The sequence below is a fragment of the Pezoporus wallicus genome, unplaced genomic scaffold, assembly GCF_028554395.1.
Source record: "Pezoporus wallicus isolate ANWC-B61680 ecotype Strahan unplaced genomic scaffold, APGP_CSIRO_Pwel_v1 contig_11381, whole genome shotgun sequence".
Lineage (NCBI taxonomy): Eukaryota > Metazoa > Chordata > Aves > Psittaciformes > Psittacidae > Pezoporus > Pezoporus wallicus.
In genome coordinates, this window is record NW_026638022.1 from 1 (window position 1) to 26,268 (window position 26,268).

Sequence of the window (26,268 nt, forward strand, 5' to 3'; positions counted from 1 at the left end):
TCGGTCCCGTGTCGAATCTGCGGGCGCGGCGGGCGCGGGGCGCTGGGCGCGGAGCGGCTCCGCCATGGAGCAGGCCCCGGGGCAGGCCCCGGAGCCCCGCGGAGCCCAGGCCGAGGACGGGCGGCTCCGGGCCGGGGCCAAGCGCGTCACGTTCCCGTCGGACGAGGACATCGTGTCCGGGGCCGTGGAGCCCAAGGACCCCTGGAGGCACGGTACGGGGGGGGGGGGGGTGCGGGGAGCGGGTGGGGGGGGGGGGGGGGGGTGCGGGGCTGCAGTGGGGGAACGGGGCTGTATTGAGGGTAACGGGGTTGTATTGGGGGTAACGGGGCTGTATTGGGGGTAACGGGGCTGTATTGGGGGTAACGGGGTAACGGGGCTGTATTGGGGGTAACGGGGCTGCAGTGGGGGTAACGGGGCTGTATTGGGGGTAACGGAGTTGTATGGGGGGTAACGGGGCTGTATTGGGGGTAACGGGGCTGCAGTGGGGGTAACGGGGTTGTATTGGGGGTAACGGGGCTGTATTGGGGGTAACGGGGTTGTATTGGGGGTAACGGGGCTGTATTGGGGGTAACGGGGTTGAAGTGGGGGTAACGGGGTTGGGGGTAATGGGGCTGTATTGGGGTAACGGGGTTGGGGTGGGGGTAACGGGGCTGCAGTGGGGGTAACGGGGCTGTATTGGGGGTAACGGGGTTCCATTGATGGTAACGGGGCTGCATTGATGGTAATGGGGCTGCATTGATGGTAGCGGGGTTCCATTGATGGTAACGGGGCTGTATTTGGGTTAACGGGGCTGTATTGGGGTTAACGGGGCTGTATTGGGGGTAACAGGGTGCCATTGGGTGTAATGGGGTTCCATTGATGGTAACGGGGCTGCATTGAGGGTAACGGGGTTGCACTGGTGGTAATCTGGCTGCACTGGGGGTAACGGGGCTGCACTGGGGGTAATGGGGCTGTATTGATGGTAACAGGGCTCCATTGATGGTAACGGGGCTGCAGTGGGAGTAACGGGGCTGCATTGGGGGTAACAGGGCTGCACTGGGGGTAATGGGGCTGCCTTGAGGGTAACGGGGTTTCATTGATGGTAACGGGGCTGCATTGGGGTTAACAGGGCTGTATTGGGGGTAATGGGGCTGCATTGATGGTTACAGGGCTGCACTGGGGGTAACGGGGCTGTATTGGGGGTAACAGGGTTCCATTGATGGTAACGGGGTTGCACTGATGGTAACAGGGCTGCAATGGGGGTAACGGGGCTGCATTGGGGGTAACGGGGTGCCATTGGGGGTAATGGGGCTGCATTGGGGGTAACGGGGCTGCACTGGGGGTAATTGGGCTGCATTGATGGTAACGGGGCTGCAATGGGAGTAACGGGGCTGCATTGGGGGTAACAGGGCTGCGCTGGGGGTAATGGGGCTGCATTGATGGTTACAGGGCTGCACTGGGGGTAACGGGGCTGTTTTGGGGGTAACAGGGTTCCATTGATGGTAACGGGGCTGCACTGATGGTAACAGGTCCGCAATGGGGGTAATGGGGCTGCATTGCTGGTAATGGGGTTCCATTGATGGTAACAGGGCTGCAATGGAGATAATGGGGCTGCATTGCTGGTAACAGGGTTCCATTGATGGTAATGGGGCTGCAATGGGGGTAACGGGGTTCCATTGCTGGTAACAGGGCTGCAATGGGGGTAATGGGGCTGCATTGCTGGTAATGGGGTTCCATTGCTGGTAACAGGTCCGCAGTGGGGGTAATGGGGCTGCATTGCTGGTAACAGGGTTCCATTGATGATAACAGGGCTGCAATGGGGATAATGGGGCTGCATTGCTGGTAACGGGGTTCCATTGCTGGTAACAGGTCCGCAGTGGGGGTAATGGGGCTGCATTGCTGGTAACGGGGTTCCGTTGATGGTATCGGGGCTGCAATGGAGATAATGGGGCTGCATTGCTGGTAACGGGGTTCCATTGCTGGTAACAGGTCCGCAGTGGGGGTAATGGGGCTGCATTGCTGGTAACGGGGTTCCGTTGATGGTATCAGGGCTGCATTGCTGGTAATGGGGTTCCGCTGCCGGTGATGGGATCTGGAATGAGGGCAGAATCCCGTGTTCCCAGTGTCCTCCATTGCTCCTTCCCATTGGCTTCAGGAGGCTTTGGGTCCTCCTCATCCCAACATTTGACCCCACAAGGGCTGGGAATAGGGCCGGGGGGGGGGGGGGGGCAAGGTTTGCTGGGGAGGCTTTGGAGCACCGGGAACGCCGCTGGATGGCAGTCGGGATCATGGGGACATCCTCCATGGGGCAGGTTCCTCCTTGGGCACTGCCGGGGATGGAGCATCCAACCCTTCCCCATTCATCCCACTGGGAAGGGCTTCCCGGTATCCCGCTCCTTTGCTGCTTGCTTTGGGGGGGGTTGGAGCTATTCCCACCTTTCCCCCCCCTCCTGGAGCTGCACCGGGGCTCAGGGATGCGGTGTTGGGTTCCATCCCTCCTCCTCCATGAATTATTCCTGCCTTGGATTCCTCATCTCCAGGCTCAGGTTCCAGGCTCCAACCTCCCTCTTGGCTCCTGCCCTTCAGCTGCTCCCTTATCCCTACCCGGGATGTGCTGGCATTAACCCGGGCATTCCCAGCTTGGTTTCCAGTGTTTACCTCAGCCAAGGGGGGATCTGGGATAGGGTGGTGCTGGGAAGAGGGAAGATGTATGGCCGGGAGCTGCTGCCATCCTCCTCAGTCAGCTTCCCTGCAGTGTGTCCTATGGGAGCTTCCCATTGCATCCTATGGGAGCTTCCCATTGTGTCCTATGGGAGCTCCCCACTGTGTCCTATGGGAGCTTCCCACTGTGTCCTATGGGAGCTCCCCACTGTGTCCTATGGGAGCTCCCCACTGTGTCCTATGGGAGCTCCCCATTGTGTCCTATGGGAGCTCCCCACTGTGTCCTATGGGAGCTCCCCATTGTGTCCTATGGGAGCTCCCCATTGCATCCTATGGGAGCTCCCCATTGTGTCCTATGGGAGCTTCCCATTGTGTCCTATGGGAGCTTCCCATTGTGTCCTATGGGAGCTCCCCATTGTGTCCTATGGGAGCTCCCCATTGTGTCCTATGGGAGCTCTTCCCATTGTGTCCTATGGGAGCTCCCCATTGTGTCCTATGGGAGCTCCCCATTGTGTCCTATGGGAGCTTCCCATTGTGTCCTATGGGAGCTCCCCACTGTGTCCTATGGGAGCTCCCCATTGTGTCCTATGGGAGCTCCCCATTGTGTCCTATGGGAGCTCCCCATTGTGTCCTATGGGAGCTCCCCATTGTGTCCTATGGGAGCTCCCCATTGTGTCCTATGGGAGCTTCCCATTGTGTCCTATGGGAGCTTCCCATTGTGTCCTATGGGAGCTCCCCACTGTGTCCTATGGGAGCTCCCCACTGTGTCCTATGGGAGCAGCAGGGCCAAGGGGGGGACCCTCCTGGAGCACTGGGGCCAGGTCTGGGGTCGCCAACATCAGGAGACGTGGAGCGGGGCTTCGGACACGGGAGGGATGGGATGGGATGGGATGGGATGGGATGGGATGGGATGAGATGGGATGGGATGGGATGGGATGGGATGGGATGGGATGGAAGAGGTGGATGGGCTCTTGGGATGAAGCTCTTCCCATGAGGGTGGTGGGACACTGGCATGGGTTGGATGCAGAAGGGTTGGATGCTCCATCACCATCAAGGGCCCTTGGTTGGGCCTGGCTGAGCTTTAAGGTCTTCTCCAACCCAACCCATGTCGTGATTCCAAGGGCTTTAGGAGCGAATCCAGGGGTCCTGATCCTTCTTCCCGCTGGAATCCCAGTGATGCCGGTGGGAAGTGGGCCCGGGATGGGCCAGAGCAGCGCAAATCCCATCCTCCAGCAGAAGAGGTGGAGAGAGCTTCCCCCAGGAGAGGGCACCAGAGCCTGTGTGGTGCTGGAGCTCCTTTGGGACAGGGAATCCTTCAGCTGGGACCTCCTGGAGATGCTCATTCCCATGGGAATAGCGCTGACCCTCGGCTCCCCAGCACGCTTGGTTTGCGGGAGGAAAGCCGATGGGATCAGGGGACTTTGCTGCTGTTGGCGTGTTTCCCCCCTTCAGCTCCTAGGGAATCATATCCCGTGTCAGGGAAGCATGGAAGAGTCAACCAAGTTGGGAAAACCCTTCAGGCTCAATCCCAGCCTTCCCCCATTCCCGTGTCCCCCGGGCTCTCAGCAGGGAGCGGGTGGAATCCCGGTGGTTTTCCATCCCTCTCCGGGATCATATGGCGCAATCCATGGGGATGGCAGGACGAGGAGGGGCTGGGGCTGTTTGTGCTTGGCCGGGTGAGCTTCCTTGGGGAGCTGGTTCCTCCTGCTCCGCTTCCCACCGGGAATAGCTGCAGTGTTTGTGTGGGGCCAAGGCGAAGCGGGCATCGCCGCCCTCAGCCCACAGCATCCGGAGCAGCGGCCTCAGCCCGCAGTGCGGAAGGGCAGGAGCTTCCCGATGGGAATTGCAGCTCAACCCCTTGGGGACACGGGGAATGGCTGGAGATGGGATTCAGGGAGGAAGCTCTCCCCTCGGAGCCCGTTGGGATGCTGGGATGAGCGGAGAAGGTTTGGTTCCACGGGGCTTGGAGCAACGTGGGCTCCGCACCCTTCCCATGGAACTTTAGGGTGCTTCCCAGCCCCCGTCATTCCATGATTCCATGCTTTCCTGGCCTGTGTTCCAGGAGGAACGCATCTGACGTGATCTCTTATCCCACGGCGCTTCCCAAAAGCCTTCCTGCTCCTCAGGGAGCCAGAGCACCCTTGGAAGAGCTGGGTTGGCTTTTCCAGCCCCATTCCTGCCCAAAGAAACCGGGACTTGCTCCCATCCGTGTCCTTCGTGTTGGAGCAGGCAAATCCCTGTCCTCTCCTTACCTGGGTGCAGATCCCGGTGGATAACAGGGATTCCCATGGTGCAGTGTGGGAAGCTCATCCCTTCCCCGTGTCCTTGCAGCCCAGAACGTGACGGTGGAGGAAATCCTGAGTGCCTACAAGCAGGCCTGCCAGAAGCTCAACTGCAAGCAGATCCCCAAGCTCCTGAAGCAGATCCAGGTAGAGCTGGGGCTCAACCCCCCCATTCCCAACGGGAATCCGGGCTGAAGTCCCCGCTCTGCCCCCCCCCCCCATGGGGTTAACACAAACCCGATGGGATGCTCCAAGCTCTTCCCTTGTCCCTGCTCTTCCCTCTGCAGGAGTTCAAGGAGCTGGCTCCCAGGATAGACTGCTTGGATCTCAAAGGTGAGGCCTTGCTCCGTCCATCCCCATGGACCTGCGTCCTCTTCCTGGACCATTCCCGGCTGGAATTGTGCTCCCAGTCGGGGCTCTCGTAGCCTTAATCCCAGAAGAGGGAATTCCAGGCTGAGGGATCCTCCAGCCTTCCAGCAGGATCCTCATCCCACAACAGCCCCTTTGGCACATAGGGATAAGCAGGAGCCCATTAGCCCCACGCTTTTGGTCTTGAAGCTCCAGTAGGAAAACTGGGAATGGTTCCCTACAGCCACCACTGGCTCCTATGGAGCATCTCCGGTAGCTCCAGCGAGGAGAGGAATTGCATTGCCCTCCCTTCCCCACAAGGGATGTCTCCTGCAGGGAATAACTTGGGAATGCCCCATATGGGGGTCGTTGGGGAGGGGATTGGGGGGGGGGAATCCCCCTCCCCACGGCTCCTCCCGGAGCTCATCCCACTTTTCCCAGGGGAGAAGCTGGATTACAAGGCCTGCGAGGCGCTGGAGGAGATCTTCAAGCGGGTCCAGTTCAAGATCGTGGACCTGGAGCAGACGAGCCTGGATGAGGACGTGAGTGACCTGAGTTCCCCCCCTCCCCTCCTCTGACTCCCGTGCTCGATCCAATGGGAAGTGGGGCAAACGGGAATGCTGCCCGTGCTCAGCTCCATAGGGATTCATTGTGCCTCCGGTGCCAGAGGAGCCCTGGGACCTTTCCCAGGCCCAAATCCTGCTGTGCTGCTCCCAAAGCCTGCTGTAAGCCCTGGGTTGCACCTTTGGTTTGGAGCCCCCTTGGATGCTTCCTTGGCCTGGGAAGGGCTGGCAAATCCCCCCCGGAGCAACCAGCCAATGATCCAAAGGCAATTCCATTTGCCTGTATCCTTGGAAGCATCCTTCAAGTCCCTCCATGGCCAGAACCTGGGTGCCCAGGGCTTGGATCCCTTTGCAAGGTGCCACCTCTTGGCTGGCTTCCCCCGTGAAGATGGCTCCAGTGAGAGCCCCGGAGCTATTCCCAGTGCTGGGAACGCCGGGAATGCCCTCCATGGTGGAGGGCAGAGGGGACATGGCCAGGGAGGGGAATCGAACGCGTGGGCTTTGCTGTGGGGCTGCAGGGCTCCATGGGGCCGGGAGAGGCATCCGGAGGAGCCGTTTTTCCCCCCCCTTTCCCAAGCAATTCCCAAGGTTTTTCCCTGTGCCCATAGGGAGCCTCGGCGCTGTTTGACATGATCGAGTACTACGAGTCGGCCACGCACCTCAACATCTCCTTCAACAAGCACATCGGCACCCGCGGCTGGCAGGCGGCCGCGCACATGATGCGGAAGGTGGGTGCTCCCAGCACCCATGGGTGCCCTGCATCCCTCGGGATTGGGTTCGTGCGGCTCTGTTCCCGAGGCACGGGGCCGGGGCGAGCTGGAGGGCAAGGAGGAACATCAGCCTTGCCGCATGGCAACGGGGTGGGAAGGAGCTGGAGGTTGATCCCAACCTTCCGTGGTGGAGCAGCCAAACTGGGAGCATCCGTAGGGATGGAGCAGCCAAACTGGGAGCATCCTTAGGGATGGAGCAGCCAAACTGGGAGCATCCGTAGGGATGGAGCAGCCAAACTGGGAGCATGCATAGGGATGGAGCAGCCAAACCGGGAGCATCCGTAGGGATGGAGCAGCCAAACTGGGAGCATCTGTAGGGATGGAGCAGCCAAACTGGGAGCATCCGTAGGGATGGAGCAGCCTTAGGGATGGAAGCCAAACTGGGAGCATGCATAGGGATGGAGCAGCCAAACAGGGAGCATCCGTAGGGATGGAGCAGCCAAACTGGGAGCATCTGTAGGGATGGAGCAGCCAAACTGGGAGCATCCGTAGGGATGGAGCAGCCAAACTGGGAGCATCCTTAGGGATGGAGCAGCCAAACTGGGAGCATCCTTAGGGATGGAGCAGCCAAACTGGGAGCATCCTTAGGGATGGAGCAGCCAAACTGGGAGCATCCTTAGGGATGGAGCAGCCAAACCGGGAGCATCCTTAGGGATGGAGCAGCCAAACTGGGAGCATCCTTAGGGATGGAGCAGCCAAACTGGGAGCATCCTTAGGGATGGAGCAGCCAAACCTTCTCCCTCCAACCCATGCCAGTGTGCCAGCAGCCTCGTGGTGAGGCTCTTCCTCCCCAGACCCCATCTCAATCCTCCCCTCTTATCAGGTCAAAGCCCTTATCCCATCCCTCCATCCCGTGTCTCCTAGAGCCCCCCATAGGCGGCCCCACGGGCCGGGATAGGGGTTGGGATATGGGTTGGGAAGGCCTTGGCTGTGGAGTGGAGCCCATGGAAGCACCGATCCCAGCCTCTGGAGCCGGGTGCTCATTATCCTCCCACCGGATGGGCACTGTTGGGCTTTGCCTCATTGACCTCATTGTGGAGCTGAGCTGGAGCCAAGGAGGAGGAGGAGGCAGCTCAGGGTGAGGCAGCAACCACCCTCGCTCCGCAATTATCCCTCGGGATGCAGGATGGGGCTGAGCTGGGATCTGCAGGGCCCAGCCCATGGCTTGCAGGAGCCAAAGGCGCTGCCGGAGCCCCTCGTGGTGCTTCAGACCCAGTTGTGGGGTGAAGGAGCCGGAGACTCCCTTGGGAGGCTGCAGCCCTGGGATGGGTTAGGATAGGAGCTTCCCATCATCCGGATCCGACCCACAGGGATGCCTTCCATAGGGCAGCTGGCTCCAAACCTGCATCCCAGTGTCCCAGAGTGAAGAACTTCCCCGTGTCCAACCTGAGCTTCCCCTGGGGCATCCCCCCTCTCAAATCCCATTGAGTTTGGGGCCGTTAAGCTCTGCAAGGCTGGGACAGAGCTGGTTCTCCGGGTGGGATTGCCCGGAGAGGGCTTCTCGGAGCAGCTCCTCCTGCCCCAGTGATGCTCCCTCCGATGGCTGCAGTGCAGGAGCCCGGCGCCCGGGCTGGGATTTGGCCTGGGTGGCCAATGGGGGTGATTCCCATGGCACGGCGTTCCCTGTTGCCCAGACCAACTGCCTGCAGTACCTGGATGCCCGGAACACGCCGCTCCTGGACCACGCGGCCCCGTTCGTGGCGCGGGCGCTGCGCATCAGCAGCAGCCTCGTGGTGCTGCACCTGGAGAACGCGTCCCTGTCCGGCCGCCCGCTGCTGCTGCTGGGTGAGCCCGGACGGGAGGGGAATGGGGCAAGGGATAATGGGAGTGGGGCAAGGGACAGCGGGAATGGGGCAAAGGAGAGCGGGAATGGGGCAAGGGATAATGGGAATGGGGCAAGGGACAGGGGAATGGGGCAAGGGACAGGGAATAATGGGAATGGGGCAAGGGATAATGGGAATGGGGCAAGGGACAGCGGGAATGGGGCAAAGGAGAGCGGGAATGGGGCAAGGGATAATGGGAATGGGGCAAGGGATAATGGGAATGGGGCAAGGGATAATGGGAATGGGGCAAGGGATAATGGGAATGGGGCAAGGGACAGCGGGAATGGGGCAATGGAGAGCGGGAATGGGGCAAGGGATAATGGGAATGGGGCAAGGGATAATGGGAATGGGGCAAGGGACAGCGGGAATGGGGCAAGGGACAGCGGGAATGGGGCAAGGGATAATGGGAATGGGGCAAGGGACAGCGGGAATGGGGCAAAGGAGAGCGGGAATGGGGCAAGGGATAATGGGAATGGGGCAAGGGACAGCGGGAATGGGGCAAGGGACAGCGGGAATGGGGCAAAGGAGAGCGGGAATGGGGCAAGGGATAATGGGAATGGGGCAAGGGACAGCGGGAATGGGGCAAAGGAGAGGGAATGGGGCAAGGGATAATGGGAATGGGGCAAGGGATAATGGGAATGGGGCAAGGGATAATGGGAATGGGGCAAGGGATAATGGGAATGGGGCAAGGGACAGCGGGAATGGGGCAAAGGAGAGCGGGAATGGGGCAAGGGATAATGGGAATGGGGCAAGGGATAATGGGAATGGGGCAAGGGACAGCGGGAATGGGGCAAGGGACAGCGGGAATGGGGCAAGGGATAATGGGAATGGGGCAAGGGACAGCGGGAATGGGGCAAAGGAGAGCGGGAATGGGGCAAGGGATAATGGGAATGGGGCAAGGGACAGCGGGAATGGGGCAAGGGACAGCGGGAATGGGGCAAGGGATAATGGGAATGGGGCAAGGGACAGCGGGAATGGGGCAAAGGAGAGCGGGAATGGGGCAAGGGATAATGGGAATGGGGCAAGGGATAATGGGAATGGGGCAAGGGATAATGGGAATGGGGCAAGGGATAATGGGAATGGGGCAAGGGACAGCGGGAATGGGGCAAAGGAGAGCGGGAATGGGGCAAGGGATAATGGGAATGGGGCAAGGGATAATGGGAATGGGAATGGGGCAAGGGACAGCGGGAATGGGGCAAGGGATAATGGGATTGGGGCAAGGGACAGCGGGAATGGGGCAAGGGATAATGGGAATGGGGCAAGGGACAGCGGGAATGGGGCAAGGGACAGCGGGAATGGGGCAAGGGATAATGGGAATGGGGCAAGGGACAGCGGGAATGGGGCAAAGGAGAGCGGGAATGGGGCAAGGGATAATGGGAATGGGGCAAGGGACAGCGGGAATGGGGCAAGGGATAATGGGAATGGGGCAAAGGAGAGTGGGAATGGGGCAAAGGAGAGCGGGAATGGGGCAAGGGATAATGGGAATGGGGCAAGGGATAATGGGAATGGGGCAAAGGACAGCAGGAATAGGGCAAAGGATAGCGGGAATGGGGCAAGGGATAATGGGAATGGGGCACCAGGATAATGGGAATGGGGCAAAGGAGAGCGGGAATGGGGCAAGGGATAATGGGAATGGGGCAAAGGAGAGGGGAGTGGGGGGAGATGGGGCAAAGGATAGCAGGAATGGGGCAAAGGACAGCGGGAATGGGGCAAGGGATAATGGGAATGGGGCAAAGGACAGCAAGAATGGGGCAAAGGATAGTGGGAATGGGGCAAAGGACAGCAAGAATGGGGCAAAGGAGAGCGGGAATGGGGCAAGGGATAATGGGAATGGGGCAAAGGACAGCGGGAATGGGGCAAAGGATAGTGGGAATGGGGCACCAGGATAATGGGAATGGGGCAAAGGAGAGCGGGAATGGGGCAAAGGATAGTGGGAATGGGGCACCAGGATAATGGGAATGGGGCAAAGGAGAGCGGGAATGGGGCAAGGGATAATGGGAATGGGGCAAAGGAGAGCGGGAATGGGGCAAAGGATAGTGGGAATGGGGCACCAGGATAATGGGAATGGGGCAAAGGAGAGGGGGAGTGGGGCAAAGGATAGCAGGAATGGGGCAAAGGATAGCGGGAATGGGGCACCGGGAGAGGGGGAATGGGGCAAAGGATAGAGGGAATGTGGCAAAGGATAATGGGAATGGGGCACAGGCAAGGGGGAATGGGGCACTGGGATAGAGGGAATGTGGCAAAGGATAGTGGGAATGGGGCACTGGGATAGCAGGAATGGGGCAAAGGAGAGCAGGAATGGGGCAAGGGATAATGGGAATGGGGCACTGGGAGAGGGGGAATGGGGCATTGGGATAGAGGGAATGGGGCACCGGAAGAGAGGGAATGGGGCAAAGGACAATGGGAATGGGGCACCGGAAGAGAGGGAATGGGGCACAGGATAGTGGGAATGGGGCACTGGGAGAGAGGGAATGGGGCACTGGGAGAGAGGGAATGGGGCATTGAGATAGAGGGAATGGGGCAAAGGATAGTGGGAATGGGGCACTGGGATAGCAGGAATGGGGCACAGGATAGTGGGAATGGGGCACTGGGATAGCGGGAATGGGGCACAGGATAGTGGGAATGGGGCATCGGGATAGCGGGAATGGGGCAAAGGATAGTGGGAATGGGGCACTGGGAGAGGGGGATGGGGCACTGGGATACCAGGAATGGGGCACTGGGATAGCAGGAATGGGGCACAGGATAGTGGGAATGGGGCACAGGATAGCTGGAATGGGGCACTGGGATAGCAGGATTGTGACACTTGCAGAGTGGGAATGGGGCACAGGATAGTGGGAATGGGGCACCGGGAGAGAGGGAATGGGGCACTGGGAGAGGGGGAATGGGGCATCGGGATAGTGGGAATGGGGCACCAGGATAATGGGAATGGGGCACTGGGATAGTGGGAATGGGGCACAGGATAGCGGGAATGGGGCGCCGGGAGAGGGGGAATGGGGCACAGGATATTCGGAATGGGGCACCGGGATAGGGGGAATGTCCCACTGGCATAGTGGGAATGTGCCATCGGGATAGTGGGAGTGTGACACGGGATAGTGGGAATGTCCCACTGGGATTGCAAGAGTCCCATCCCTGTGCCCTGCATCCCACTGGGATACTGGGAGAGACTCATCCCAGGCCCCACAACCCACTGGGATACTGGGTGAGTCCATCCCCATGTCCCACATCCCATGGGATACTGGGAGAGTCCCATCCCTGTGTCCTCCATCCCATGGGATACTGGGTGAGTCCCATCCCTGTGTCCCCCATCCCATGGGATACTGGGAGAGTCCATCCCCATGTCCCCCATCCCATGGGATACTGGGTGAGTCCCATCCCTGTGTCCCCCATCCCATGGGATACTGGGAGAGTCCATCCCCATGTCCCACATCCCATGGGATACTGGGAGAGTCCATCCCCATGTCCCACATCCCATGGGATACTGGGTGAGCCCATCCCCATGTCCCACATCCCACTGGGATACTGGGAGAGTCCATCCCCATGTCCCACATCCCATGGGATACTGGGTGAGTCCCATCCCTGTGTCCCCCATCCCATGGGATACTGGGTGAGTCCATCCCCATGTCCCCCATCCCATGGGATACGGGTGAGTCCATCCCCATGTCCCACATCCCATGGGATACTGGGTGAGTCCCATCCCTGTGTCCCCCATCCCATGGGATACTGGGTGAGTCCCATCCCTGTGTCCCCCATCCCATGGGATACTGGGTGAGTCCCATCCCCATGTCCCACATCCCATGGGATACTGGGTGAGTCCCATCCCCGTGTCCCCCATCCCATGGGATACTGGGTGAGTCCATCCCCATGTCCCACATCCCATGGGATACGGGTGAGTCCATCCCCATGTCCCACATCCCATGGGATACTGGGTGAGCCCATCCCCATGTCCCACATCCCACTGGGATACTGGGAGAGTCCATCCCCATGTCCCACATCCCATGGGATACTGGGTGAGTCCCATCCCTGTGTCCCCCATCCCATGGGATACTGGGTGAGTCCCATCCCTGTGTCCCCCATCCCATGGGATACTGGGTGAGTCCCATCCCCATGTCCCACATCCCATGGGATACTGGGTGAGTCCCATCCCCGTGTCCCCCATCCCATGGGATACTGGGTGAGTCCCATCCCTGTGTCCCCCATCCCATGGGATACTGGGTGAGTCCCATCCCTGTGTCCCCCATCCCATGGGATACTGGCGCAGGAGGGAGGTTGGATGCTGCTGTGGGGCTGCCCTACTCCCACTCCTGTTCCTGGGCAGTTGTTATCCCATGGATCCGGGATACATCAGAGCAGGATGGAGCTAATGGCAGGGTTGGGATAACAGGGACGAGCTCTGCCCAGGCAGCATGTAGCACCTTATTCCAGGTGGGAATAACTCAGGGAATCACGGAAGCAGCTAAGTTGGAAAAGACCTTCAAGCTCAAGTCCAACCTTGTCAGCAAGGGCCTTGTCTCCATGGGCAGGCAACGGGAAAGGGGTGGAATCCCTTCCAGGGATGTGATTCCATCATTCCAGCCTCTCCCAATGCCTTCTGGGGAGGAAATGATTCCCAATATCCCCCTGAAACCTCCCCAGAGCACCTCGAGGCCGTTCCCTCTCTGTCTCCAGACAGGAGCCGGGGCGCCCCTTCCCCACAAAGGCATCCCGGCCCTTGGGGATGCCCATGTGGGAATTCCATGTGGGAATTCCCTGCCTGTGGGGGTTTTGAGGTGCCCTTTTCCACAGCCACGGCGCTGAAGATGAACATGAACCTCCGGGAGCTCTACCTGGCCGACAACAAGCTCAACGGGCTGCAGGACTCGGCCCAGCTGGGCAACCTGCTCAAGTTCAACTGCTCCATCCACATCCTGGACCTGCGCAACAACCACATCCTGGACTCGGGTGAGGGGGCCTCATCCCCGCCCCTGCATCCCTCGGGAATCGCATCCCGTGGGGCTGAGAGACACCCCGGGGGGCTGGGTGTGGATGCTGGGGGGGGGGGACCCAACTGAAGGTGGAAAGGTGGATGTGCCGGCTTTGCCAGCAGGAGGGATGTGGGAAGGGGGTGGAATGGGGGGATATGGAGAGGGGGGGCTGCCAGTGTGATGGTGCCGTGGTGTTCCCATAGGAATGATGTGGGAATGGGGGGGACAGGATGGGGGGTGATGCCAGTGTGATGGTGCCATGGTGTTCCCATAGGAATGATGTGGGAATGGGGGGATATGGAGAGGGGGGGCTGCCAGCGTGATGGTGCCATGGTTTTCCCATAGGAATGATGTGGGAAGGGGGAGAACACACTGGGGGGTGCTGCCAGTGTGATGGTGCCATGGTGTTCCCATAGGAATGATGTGGGAATGGGGGGGACAGGATGGGGGGTGCTGCCAGCATGATGGTGCCATGGTGTTCCCATAGGAATGATGCAGGAAGGGGGGGACATGTTGGGGGTGCTCCCAGCATGATGTTGCCATGGTGTTCCCATAGGAATGATGCAGGAAGGGGTTGGAATGGGGGGACAGGATGGGGGTGCTCCCAGCATGATGTTGCCATGGTGTTCCCATAGGAATGATGCAGGAAGGGGGGGACACGTTGGGGGTGCTCCCAGCGTGCCGGTGCCCTGTTTTTCCCCATCCTCCATCCCACGGGATGCGCGGAACCGCGGTGAGAACCTGCAGCATCCCTTTGGGAAGCCACGCTGATCCCGGGGGCTCTTTTCCAGGCCTGGCCTACATCTGCGAGGGGCTGAAGGAGCAGCGGAAGGGCTTGCTCACCCTGGTGCTGTGGAACAACCAGCTGACCCACGCCGGCATGGCCTACCTGGGAATGACGCTGGTGAGCGCCTTCGGAACGCCGGGAAGCGCCCCATCCCCATTGGAGACCCTGCTCCTTGTGTGCCTCCCCCCCACCCCACCCCACACCGCTGTGGGTGCACACAGGGCCTATGGGTTAACCCCACCTGGACCCCATGCTCTGGAACCCCCCCACAGCCTCACACGCAGAGCTTGGAGACCCTCAACCTGGGCCACAATCCCATCGGGAACGAAGGCGTCCGCAACCTAAAGAACGGGCTCATCGGGAACCGCTCCGTGCTCCGCCTCGGCCTGGCCTCCACCAAGCTCACGTGTGAAGGTGGGGGCAGGCTGAGGAGCTCCGGGGCTCATGGGGTGGGGGGAAAGGAGAAGGTTGGGGGGCTCCATCCCCGGCGGTGCTCAAGGAGGAGGGGGTTGCCCCATGGAAGGTGTCCCCCGGGGGTTGGATCTGGGTGATGGCCAAGGCTTCCCAACACAAACCATTCCAGGGGGCCGCGATTGTCCCCTCAGCTCCGGGGCCGTGGAGGACCTGACTCCATGCTCCCATCCCATTGAGCTCAGTGGGTCCCAGACCCCATCCCTGCTCCCTCAGCTCCGTGTCCCTGTAGGACCTGACTCCATGTTCCCATCCCATTGAGCTCAGTGGGTGGTGGATCCCATTCCTGCTCCCTCAGGTCCATGTCCCTGTAGGACCTGACTCCATGCTCCCATCCCATTGAGCTCAGTGGGTCCCAGACCCCATTCCTGCTCCCTCAGCTCCGTGTCCCTGTAGGACCTGACTCCATGCTCCCATCCCATTGAGCTCAGTGGGTCCCAGATCCCATTCCTGCTCCCTCAGCTCCGTGTTCCTGTAGGACCTGACTCCATGCTCCCATCCCATTGATCTCAGTGGGTCCCAGATCCCATTCCTGCTCCCTCAGGTCCATGTCCCTGTAGGACCTGACTCCATGCTCCCATCCCATTGATCTCAGTGGGTCCCAGATCCCATTCCTGGTCCCTCAGCTCCATGTCCCTGTAGGACCTGACTCCATGCTCCCATCCCCTCCCATTGAGCTCAGTGGGTCCCAGATCCCATCCCTGCTCCCTCAGCTCCATGTCCCTGTAGGACCTGACTCCATGCTCCCATCCCATTGAGCTCAGTGGGTCCCAGACCCCATCCCTGCTCCCTCAGCTCCATGTCCCTGTAGGACCTGACTCCATGCTCCCATCCCATTGAGCTCAGTGGGTGGTGGATCCCATTCTCTGCTCCCTCAGCTCCATGTCCCTGTAGGACCTGACTCCATGCTCCCATCCCATTGAGCTCAGTGGGTGGTGGATCCCATTCCTGCTCCCTCAGCTCCATGTCCCTGTAGGACCTGACTCCATGCTCCCATCCCATTGAGCTCAGTGGGTCCCAGACCCCATCCCTGCTCCCTCAGCTCCGTGTCCCTGTAGGACCTGACTCCATGCTCCCATCCCATTGAGCTCAGTGGGTGGCTGATCCCATTCCTGCTCCCTCAGGTCCGTGTCCCTGTAGGACCTGACTCCATGCTCCCATCCCATTGAGCTCAGTGGGTCCCAGACCCCATCCCTGCTCCCTCAGCTCCGTGTCCCTGTAGGACCTGACTCCATGCTCCCATCCCATTGAGCTCAGTGGGTCCCAGATCCCATTCCTGCTCCCTCAGCTCCGTGTTCCTGTAGGACCTGACTCCATGCTCCCATCCCATTGATCTCAGTGGGTCCCAGATCCCATTCCTGCTCCCTCAGGTCCATGTCCCTGTAGGACCTGACTCCATGCTCCCATCCCATTGATCTCAGTGGGTCCCAGATCCCATTCCTGGTCCCTCAGCTCCATGTCCCTGTAGGACCTGACTCCATGCTCCCATCCCCTCCCATTGAGCTCAGTGGGTCCCAGATCCCATCCCTGCTCCCTCAGCTCCATGTCCCTGTAGGACCTGACTCCATGCTCCCATCCCATTGAGCTCAGTGGGTCCCAGACCCCATCCCTGCTCCCTCAGCTCCATGTCCCTGTAGGACCTGACTCCATGCTCCCATCCCATTGAGCTCAGTGGGTGGTGGATCCCATTCTCTGCTCCCTCAGCTCCATGTCCCTGTAGGACCTGACTCCATGCTCCCATCCCATTGAGCTCAGTGGGTGGTGGATCCCATTCCTGCTCCCTCAGCTCCATGTCCCTGTAGGACCTGACTCCATGCTCCCATCCCATTGAGCTCAGTGGGTCCCAGACCCCATCCCTGCTCCCTCAGCTCCATGTCCCTGTAGGACCTGACTCCATGCTCCCATCCCATTGAGCTCAGTGGGTGGTGGATCCCATTCCTGCTCCCTCAGCTCCATGTCCCTGTAGGACCTGACTCCATGCTCCCATCCCATTGAGCTCAGTGGGTCCCAGATCCCATTCCTGCTCCCTCAGGTCCATGTCCCTGTAGGACCTGACTCCATGCTCCCATCCCATTGAGCTCAGTGGGTCCCAGACCCCATCCCTGCTCCCTCAGCTCCGTGTCCCTCTAGGACCTGACTCCATGCTCCCATCCCATTGAGCTCAGTGGGTCCCAGATCCCATTCCTGCTCCCTCAGCTCCATGTCCCTGTAGGACCTGACTCCATGCTCCCATCCCATTGAGCTCAGTGGGTGGTGGATCCCATTCCCTGCTCCCTCAGCTCCATGTCCCTGTAGGACCTGACTCCATGCTCCCATCCCATTGAGCTCAGTGGGTGGTGGATCCCATTCTCTGCTCCCTCAGCTCCATGTCCCTGTAGGACCTGACTCCATGCTCCCATCCCATTGATCTCAGTGGGTCCCAGATCCCATCCCTGCTCCCTCAGCTCCATGTCCCTCTAGGACCTGACTCCATGCTCCCATCCCATTGAGCTCAGTGGGTCCCAGATCCCATTCCTGCTCCCTCAGCTCCATGTCCCTGTAGGACCTGACTCCATGCTCCCATCCCATTGAGCTCAGTGGGTCCCAGACCCCATCCCTGCTCCCTCAGCTCCATGTCCCTGTAGGACCTGACTCCATGCTCCCATCCCATTGAGCTCAGTGGGTCCCAGATCCCATTCCTGCTCCCTCAGCTCCGTGTCCCTGTAGGACCTGACTCCATGCTCCCATCCCATTGAGCTCAGTGGGTCCCAGATCCCATTCCTGCTCCCTCAGCTCCGTGTCCCTGTAGGACCTGACTCCATGCTCCCATCCCATTGATCTCAGTGGGTCCCAGATCCCATCCCTGCTCCCTCAGCTCCATGTCCCTGTAGGACCTGACTCCATGCTCCCATCCCATTGAGCTCAGTGGGTCCCAGATCCCATTCCTGCTCCCTCAGCTCCGTGTCCCTGTAGGACCTGACTCCATGCTCCCATCCCATTGAGCTCAGTGGGTGGTGGATCCCATTCCTGCTCCCTCAGCTCCGTGTCCCTGTAGGACCTGACTCCATGCTCCCATCCCATTGAGCTCAGTGGGTGGTGGATCCCATTCCCTGCTCCCTCAGCTCCGTGTCCCTGTAGGACCTGACTCCATGCTCCCATCCCATTGAGCTCAGTGGGTGGTGGATCCCATTCCTGCTCCCTCAGCTCCGTGTCCCTGTAGGACCTGACTCCATGCTCCCATCCCATTGAGCTCAGTGGGTGGTGGATCCCATTCCTGCTCCCTCAGCTCCGTGTCCCTGTAGGACCTGACTCCATGCTCCCATCCCATTGATCTCAGTGGATCCCAGACCCCATCCCTGCTCCCTCAGCTCCATGTCCCTGTAGGACCTGACTCCATGCTCCCATCCCATTGAGCTCAGTGGGTGGTGGATCCCATTCCTGCTCCCTCAGCTCCATGTCCCTGTAGGACCTGACTCCATGCTCCCATCCCATTGAGCTCAGTGGGTCCCAGACCCCATCCCTGCTCCCTCAGCTCCATGTCCCTGTAGGACCTGACTCCATGCTCCCATCCCATTGAGCTCAGTGTGTCCCAGATCCCATCCCTGCTCCCTCAGCTCCATGTCCCTGTAGGACCTGACTCCATGCTCCCATCCCATTGAGCTCAGTGGGTCCCAGACCCCATCCCTGCTCCCTCAGCTCCATGTCCCTGTAGGACCTGACTCCATGCTCCCATCCCCTCCCATTGAGCTCAGTGGGTCCCAGACCCCATCCCTGCTCCCTCAGCTCCGTGTTCCCGCAGGAGCCGTGGCCGTGGCCGAGTTCATCGCCGAGAGCCCCCGGCTGCTCCGCCTGGACCTGCGGGAGAACGACGTCAAGACCGGGGGCCTCATGGCCCTGTCCCTGGCCCTCAAGGTCAACCACTCCCTGCTGCGCCTCGACCTGGACCGCGAGCCCAAGAAGGAGGCGGTGGGTGCCGGGTGCAGTGAATCCCATGGGAATGGCGCGGTGGGGACGGCCTCGGAGGCACGGGAGGATGGGAGGAAGAGGGTGGATCCTGGTGGGGTGCTGAGCGCTGCCGGCGTGGCAGTGGGGTGCTGAGTGCTTCCCATGGAGCATTGGGATGCTGAGTGCTTCCCATAGAGCATTGGGATGCTGAGTGCTTCCCATGGAGCATTGGGATGCTGAGTGCTTCCCGAAGAGCACTGGGATGCTGAGTGCTTCCCATAGAGCATTGGGATGCTGAGTGCTTCCCATGGAGCATTGGGATGCTGAGTGCTTCCCATAGAGCATTGGGATGCTGAGTGCTTCCCGAAGAGCATTGGGATGCTGAGTGCTTCCCATAGAGCATTGGGATGCTGAGTGCTTCCCATGGAGCATTGGGATGCTGAGTGCTTCCCATAGAGCATTGGGATGCTGAGTGCTTCCCGAAGAGCATTGGGATGCTGAGTGCTTCCCATAGAGCATTGGGATGCTGAGTGCTTCCCATAGAGCATTGGGATGCTGAGTGCTTCCCGAAGAGCATTGGGATGCTGAGTGCTTCCCGAAGAGCATTGGGATGCTGAGTGCTTCCCATAGAGCATTGGGATGCTGAGTGCTTCCCATAGAGCATTGGGATGCTGAGTGCTTCCCATAGAGCATTGGGATGCTGAGTGCTTCCCATAGAGCATTGGGATGCTGAGTGCTTCCCATGGAGCATTGGGATGCTGAGTGCTTCCCATAGAGCATTGGGATGCTGAGTACTTCCCGAAGAGCATTGGGATGCTGAGTGCTTCCCATGGAGCATTGGGATGCTGAGTGCTTCCCATAGAGCATTGGGATGTTGAGTGCTTCCCGAAGAGCATTGGGATGCTGAGTGCTTCCCGAAGAGCATTGGGATGCTGAGTGCTTCCCGAAGAGCATTGGGATGCTGAGTGCTTCCCATGGAGCATTGGGATGCTGAGTGCTTCCCATGGAGCATTGGGATGCTGAGTGCTTCCCGAAGAGCACTGGGATGCTGAGTGCTTCCCGAAGAGCACTGGGATGCTGAGTGCTTCCCATGGAGCATTGGGATGCTGAGCGCTTCCCATGGAGCATTGGGATGCTGAGTGCTTCCCATAGAGCATTGGGATGCTGAGTGCTTCCCATGGAGCATTGGGATGCTGAGTGCTTCCCATAGAGCATTGGGATGCTGAGCGCTTCCCATGGAGCATTGGGATGCTGAGTGCTTCCCATAGAGCATTGGGATGCTGAGTGCTTCCCATGGAGCATTGGGATGCGAGTGCTTCCCGAAGAGCATTGGGATGCTGAGTGCTTCCCATAGAGCATTGGGATGCTGAGTGCTTCCCGAAGAGCATTGGGATGCTGAGTGCTTCCCACGGAGCATTGGGATGCTGAGTGCTTCCCATAGAGCATTGGGATGCTGAGTGCTTCCCATAGAGCATTGGGATGCTGAGTGCTTCCCATAGAGCATTGGGATGCTGAGCGCTTCCCATGGAGCATTGGGATGCTGAGTGCTTCCCATAGAGCATTGGGATGCTGAGTGCTTCCCATAGAGCATTGGGATGCTGAGCGCTTCCCATGGAGCATTGGGATGCTGAGTGCTTCCCATAGAGCATTGGGATGCTGAGTGCTTCCCATGGAGCATTGGGATGCTGAGTGCTTCCCCTAGAGCATTGGGATGCTGAGTGCTTCCCGAAGAGCATTGGGATGCTGAGTGCATTGGGATGCTGAGTGCTTCCCATAGAGCATTGGGATGCTGAGTGCTTCCCATAGAGCATTGGGATGCTGAGTGCTTCCCATAGAGCATTGGGATGCTGAGTGCTTCCCATAAAGCATTGGGATGCTGAGTGCTTCCCATGGAGCATTGGGATGCTGAGTGCTTCCCATAAAGCATTGGGATGCTGAGTGCTTCCCATAGAGCATTGGGATGCTGAGTGCTTCCCATAAAGCATTGGGATGCTGAGTGCTTCCCATGGAGCATTGGGGTGCTGAGTGCTTCCCATGGAGCATTGGGATGCTGAGTGCTTCCCATGGAGCATTGGGATGCTGAGTGCTTCCCATGGAGCATTGGGATGCTGAGTGCTTCCCATGGAGCATTGGGATGCTGAGTGCTTCCCATGGAGCATTGGGATGCTGAGCGCTTCCCGAAGAGCACTGGGATGCTGAGTGCTTCCCATAGAGCATTGGGATGCTGAGCGCTTCCCATAGAGCATTGGGATGCTGAGTGCTTCCCATGGAGCATTGGGATGCTGAGCGCTTCCCGAAGAGCACTGGGATGCTGAGTGCTTCCCATAGAGCATTGGGATGCTGAGTGCTTCCCATAGAGCATTGGGATGCTGAGTGCTTCCCATAGAGCATTGGGATGCTGAGTGCTTCCCATAGAGCATTGGGATGCTGAGCGCTTCCCATAGAGCATTGGGATGCTGAGTGCTTCCCATGGAGCATTGGGATGCTGAGTGCTTCCCATAGAGCATCGGGATGCTGAGTGCTTCCCATAGAGCATTGGGATGCTGAGTGCTTCCCATGGAGCATTGGGATGCTGAGTGCTTCCCATGGAGCATTGGGATGCTGAGTGCTTCCCATGGAGCATTGGGGTGCTGAGTGCTTCCCATGGAGCATTGGGGTGCTGTGTGCTTCCTGAAGAGCACTGGGATGCTGAGTGCTTCCCATAGAGCATTGGGATGCTGAGTGCTTCCCATGGAGCATTGGGATGCTGAGTGCTTCCCATAGAGCATTGGGATGCTGAGTGCTTCCCATGGAGCATTGGGGTGCTGAGTGCTTCCTGAAGAGCACTGGGATGCTGAGTGCTTCCCATGGAGCATTGGGATGCTGAGTGCTTCCCATAGAGCATTGGGATGCTGAGTGCTTCCCATAGAGCATTGGGATGCTGAGTGCTTCCCGAAGAGCATTGGGATGCTGAGTGCTTCCCATAGAGCATTGGGATGCTGAGTGCTTCCCATGGAGCATTGGGATGCTGAGTGCTTCCCATAGAGCATTGGGATGCTGAGTGCTTCCCATAGAGCATTGGGATGCTGAGTGCTTCCCATAGAGCATTGGGATGCTGAGTGCTTCCCATGGAGCATTGGGGTGCTGAGTGCTTCCTGAAGAGCACTGGGATGCTGAGTGCTTCCCATGGAGCATTGGGATGCTGAGTGCTTCCCATAGAGCATTGGGATGCTGAGTGCTTCCCATAGAGCATTGGGATGCTGAGTGCTTCCCATGGAGCATTGGGATGCTGAGTGCTTCCCATAGAGCATTGGGATGCTGAGCGCTTCCCATGGAGCATTGGGATGCTGAGTGCTTCCCATAGAGCATTGGGATGCTGAGTGCTTCCCATGGAGCATTGGGATGCTGAGTGCTTCCCTTAGAGCATTGGGATGCTGAGTGCTTCCCATAGAGCATTGGGATGCTGAGTGCTTCCCGAAGAGCATTGGGATGCTGAGTGCTTCCCACGGAGCATTGGGATGCTGAGTGATTCCCATAGAGCATTGGGATGCTGAGTGCTTCCCATAGAGCATTGGGATGCTGAGTGCTTCCCATAGAGCATTGGGATGCTGAGCGCTTCCCATGGAGCATTGGGATGCTGAGTGCTTCCCATAGAGCATTGGGATGCTGAGTGCTTCCCATGGAGCATTGGGATGCTGAGTGCTTCCCATAGAGCATTGGGATGCTGAGTGCTTCCCGAAGAGCATTGGGATGCTGAGTGCTTCCCATGGAGCATTGGGATGCTGAGTGCTTCCCATAGAGCATTGGGATGCTGAGTGCTTCCCATAGAGCATTGGGATGCTGAGTGCTTCCCATAGAGCATTGGGATGCTGAGTGCTTCCCATAAAGCATTGGGATGCTGAGTGCTTCCCATGGAGCATTGGGATGCTGAGTGCTTCCCATAAAGCATTGGGATGCTGAGTGCTTCCCATAGAGCATTGGGATGCTGAGTGCTTCCCATAAAGCATTGGGATGCTGAGTGCTTCCCATGGAGCATTGGGGTGCTGAGTGCTTCCCATGGAGCATTGGGATGCTGAGTGCTTCCCATGGAGCATTGGGATGCTGAGTGCTTCCCATGGAGCATTGGGATGCTGAGTGCTTCCCATGGAGCATTGGGATGCTGAGTGCTTCCCAAAGAGCATTGGGATGCAGAGAGCTACCCATAGAGCATAGGGATGCTGAGTGCTTCCCATAGAGCATTGGGATGCTGAGTGCTTCCCATCGAGCATTGGGATGCTGAGTGCTTCCCCTCGAGCATTGGGATGCTGAGTGCTTCCCATAGAGCATTGGGATGCTGAGTGCTTCCCATTGAGCATTGGGATGCTGAGTGCTTCCCATAGAGCATTGGGATGCTGAGTGCTTCCCATAGAGCATTGGGATGCTGAGCGCTTCCCATAGAGCATTGGGATGCTGAGTGCTTCCCATAGAGCATTGGGATGCTGAGTGCTTCCCATGGAGCATTGGGATGCTGAGTGCTTCCCATAGAGCATCGGGATGCTGAGTGCTTCCCATAGAGCATTGGGATGCTGAGTGCTTCCCATGGAGCATTGGGATGCTGAGTGCTTCCCATGGAGCATTGGGATGCTGAGTGCTTCCCATGGAGCATTGGGGTGCTGAGTGCTTCCCATGGAGCATTGGGGTGCTGTGTGCTTCCTGAAGAGCATTGGGATGCTGAGTGCTTCCCATAGAGCATTGGGATGCTGAGTGCTTCCCATAGAGCATTGGGATGCTGAGTGCTTCCCATAGAGCATTGGGATGCTGAGTGCTTCCCATAGAGCATTGGGATGCTGAGTGCTTCCCATAGAGCATTGGGATGCTGAGTGCTTCCCATAGAGCATTGGGATGCTGAGTGCTTCCCATAGAGCATTGGGATGCTGAGTGCTTCCCATAGAGCATTGGGATGCTGAGTGCTTCCCATAGAGCATTGGGATGCTGAGTGCTTCCCATGGAGCATTGGGATGCTGAGTGCTTCCCATAGAGCATTGGGATGCTGAGTGCTTCCCTTAGAGCATTGGGATGCTGAGTGCTTCCCATAGAGCATTGGGATGCTGAGTGCTTCCCATAGAGCATTGGGATGCTGAGTGCTTCCCGAAGAGCATTGGGATGCTGAGTGCTTCCCATAGTGCATTGGGATGCTGAGTGCTTCCCATAGAGCATTGGGATGCTGAACACTTCCTGACCCGCCTCAAGTCTGGGGGTCCCTGGTCCGTCCTCCTGCTCCCAGCCTGGACCCTTCTGGGATGTGCTGGGCATCCCTTGGGCTGGGAATCCCATCATCCCGGTGCTGATTCCTTTGGGAAGAAGCTCTTGAGGAGCTTGTTTCTTGGACTGCCGAGTTCCGTGGGGAAGCACCAGTGCCACCGTTTGGGGTGGAGGAGGATCCGTTGCGTTCCTGGCTGGAAAAGGACCGCGGATCCCGATATTCCCAGTGATTCCCATCCGTTCCCTTGCAGGTGAAGAGCTTCATTGAGACGCAGAAGGCTCTGCTGGGAGAGATCCAGAACGGCTGCAAGCGCAACTTCATCCTGGCCAAGGAGAAGGAGGAGCAGGAGCAGAAGCTGCAGCAATCGGCTTCCATGGCCGAGATCGCCCCGGCCGAGGCTCTGGAAGCGGCTCCGGCCGAGCCCATCCCGGATGGAAGCCCCGGATCCGCGCGGGATGAGGGGCAGGAAGCGATGGCGGCCGAGAACGGGGACACGGAGCCGGTGGAGGGGGATGAGGGGACGGACTCGGACACGGCCACGGATGAGGATGAGGATGAGGCCGCTGCTCCCTCGGGGAGGAAGGAGCTCCCTGACCCCACCGGCGGTGTCCTCGTGTCGCCAGCCCCGAGCATCCCTGGGGATGCTCCCTCCGGCCCCGGGAACGCCGCGGCTCCCGCTCCATCCCATGGAGCCGAGAGGAGGATTTCGGTGTCGAGCCCAGGCCGGGGCCACAAGGTCTTTGTGGTGACGCGCGTGGAGCCGGGCCCGGAGCGGGATGAGGACGCTGATCCCAGCGGGAATACCGAGCCCCAGCCCTGCTCCAATGGAGCCGTCGCCGAGGCTCCCGCTGGAGCCGAGGCGCTTCCCAACGGGCTGAAGGTGGATTTTGCACGGGCGCTTCCGGAGGCGGCCTCGGAAAACGATGGGAAACTGGGAAGTTGGGGAGCAGAGCACGGTAAGAGCTCCGGAATCCGTGGGGACCCCCATTCCCCAGCGCGCTGCCGGAGCCCGGGATGAGCACGGAGCCGTTCCCTTGCTCCTTTCCCAACGGGATATCCCCGGGGCAGTCATTCCTGGGCAGGTTTTCCCAAGGGAATTCCGAGGCTGGGGTGAGTGGGGAGGTGGCCTTTGAAGTGGTTCCTAATGCTCCTCCGGGAGGAGCCGCACTGGATGCGGTGAATCCTTTGGGAAGCTCGAGGAGCCTTGCTTAGCGCTTGGGATAACGGGCAGCATTCCCTGGAGCATGTTGGATGGGAGAAGGGCTGGGAATGCGGGGCTGGGAATGCGGGACTGGGAATGTGGGGCTGGGAATGTGGGGCTGGGAATGGGGGACTGGGAATGCGGGGCTGGGAATGCGGGGCTGGGAATGCGGGGCTGGGAATGCGGGGCTGGGAATGTGGGGCTGGGAATGCGGGGCTAGGAATGGGGGACTGGGAATGTGGGGCTGGGAATGCGGGGCTGGGAATGCGGGGCTGAGAATGTGGGGCTGGGAATGGGGGACTGGGAATGCGGGGCTGGGAATGGGGGACTGGGAATGCGGGGTTGGGAATGCGGGGCTGGGAATGCAGGGCTGGGAATGGGGGACTGGGAATGCGGGGCTGGGAATGGGGGACTGGGAATGTGGGGCCAGGAATGGGGGACTGGGAATGCGGGGCTGGGAATGTGGGGCTGGGAATGTGGGGCTGGGAATGTGGGACTGGGGATGCAGGCCTTGGAAAGTGGGACTGGGATACGGGCCTGGGAATGTTGGATTGGGAATGTTGGTTTGGGAACGTCAGGTTGGGAATGTCGGAATGGAAATGTGGGATTGGGAATGTTGGCTTGGGAATGTCAGATTGGAAATGTGGGATTGGGGATGTCAGATTAGGAATGTTCATTGGGTTGGTAATGCAGGACTGTGAACGTTGGGAATGTCAGGATTGGGAATGTCGGGTTGGGACTGCAGGACTGTGAACGTTGGGAATGTCGGGATTGGGAATGCAGGACTGTGAACGTTGGGAATGTCGGGATTGGGAATGTCGGGTTGGGACTGCAGGACTGTGAACATTGGGAATGTCGGGATTGGGAATGTCGGGTTGAGACTGCAGGACTGTGAACGTTGGGAATGTCGGGATTGGGAATGTCGGGTCGGGACTGCAGGACTGTGAATGTTGGGAATGTCGGGTTGGGACTGCAGGACTGTGAACGTTGGGAATGTCGGGTTGGGAATGTCGGGTTGGGAATGTCGGGATTGGGAATGTCGGGTTGGGAATGTCGGGTTGGGAATGTCGGGATTGGGAATGTCGGGTTGGGAATGTCGGGTTGGGAATGTCGGGTTGGGAATGTCGGGTTGGGAATGTCGGGTTGGGAATGCTGGAGTGGGACGGACCCGGTGCCGGTTGCTTCCAGAGTTGAGCTGCTCCAAGAACGCGCAGGAGCTGGAGGAGCTGCTCCTCGAGGCCAGCCAGGACACGGGGCAGGAGCTGCCCTGAGCACCC

General features: G+C 59.2%; 1 protein-coding gene across 1 annotated transcript; it reads left to right on the forward strand.

The window, feature by feature from the left end:
- The first annotated feature begins 28 nt into the window (after positions 1 to 28).
- On the forward strand, positions 29 to 26,268 carry PPP1R37 (protein phosphatase 1 regulatory subunit 37). The gene is made up of 12 exons (XM_057408896.1): positions 29 to 212; positions 4,972 to 5,069; positions 5,210 to 5,255; positions 5,712 to 5,812; positions 6,442 to 6,561; positions 8,238 to 8,388; positions 13,209 to 13,364; positions 14,179 to 14,291; positions 14,447 to 14,588; positions 18,424 to 18,590; positions 24,041 to 24,746; positions 26,180 to 26,268. The coding sequence occupies exons 1-12, from the start codon at positions 65 to 67 to the stop codon at positions 26,260 to 26,262; spliced, it is 2,031 nt and encodes a 676-aa protein (XP_057264879.1). The 5' UTR covers positions 29 to 64; the 3' UTR covers positions 26,263 to 26,268.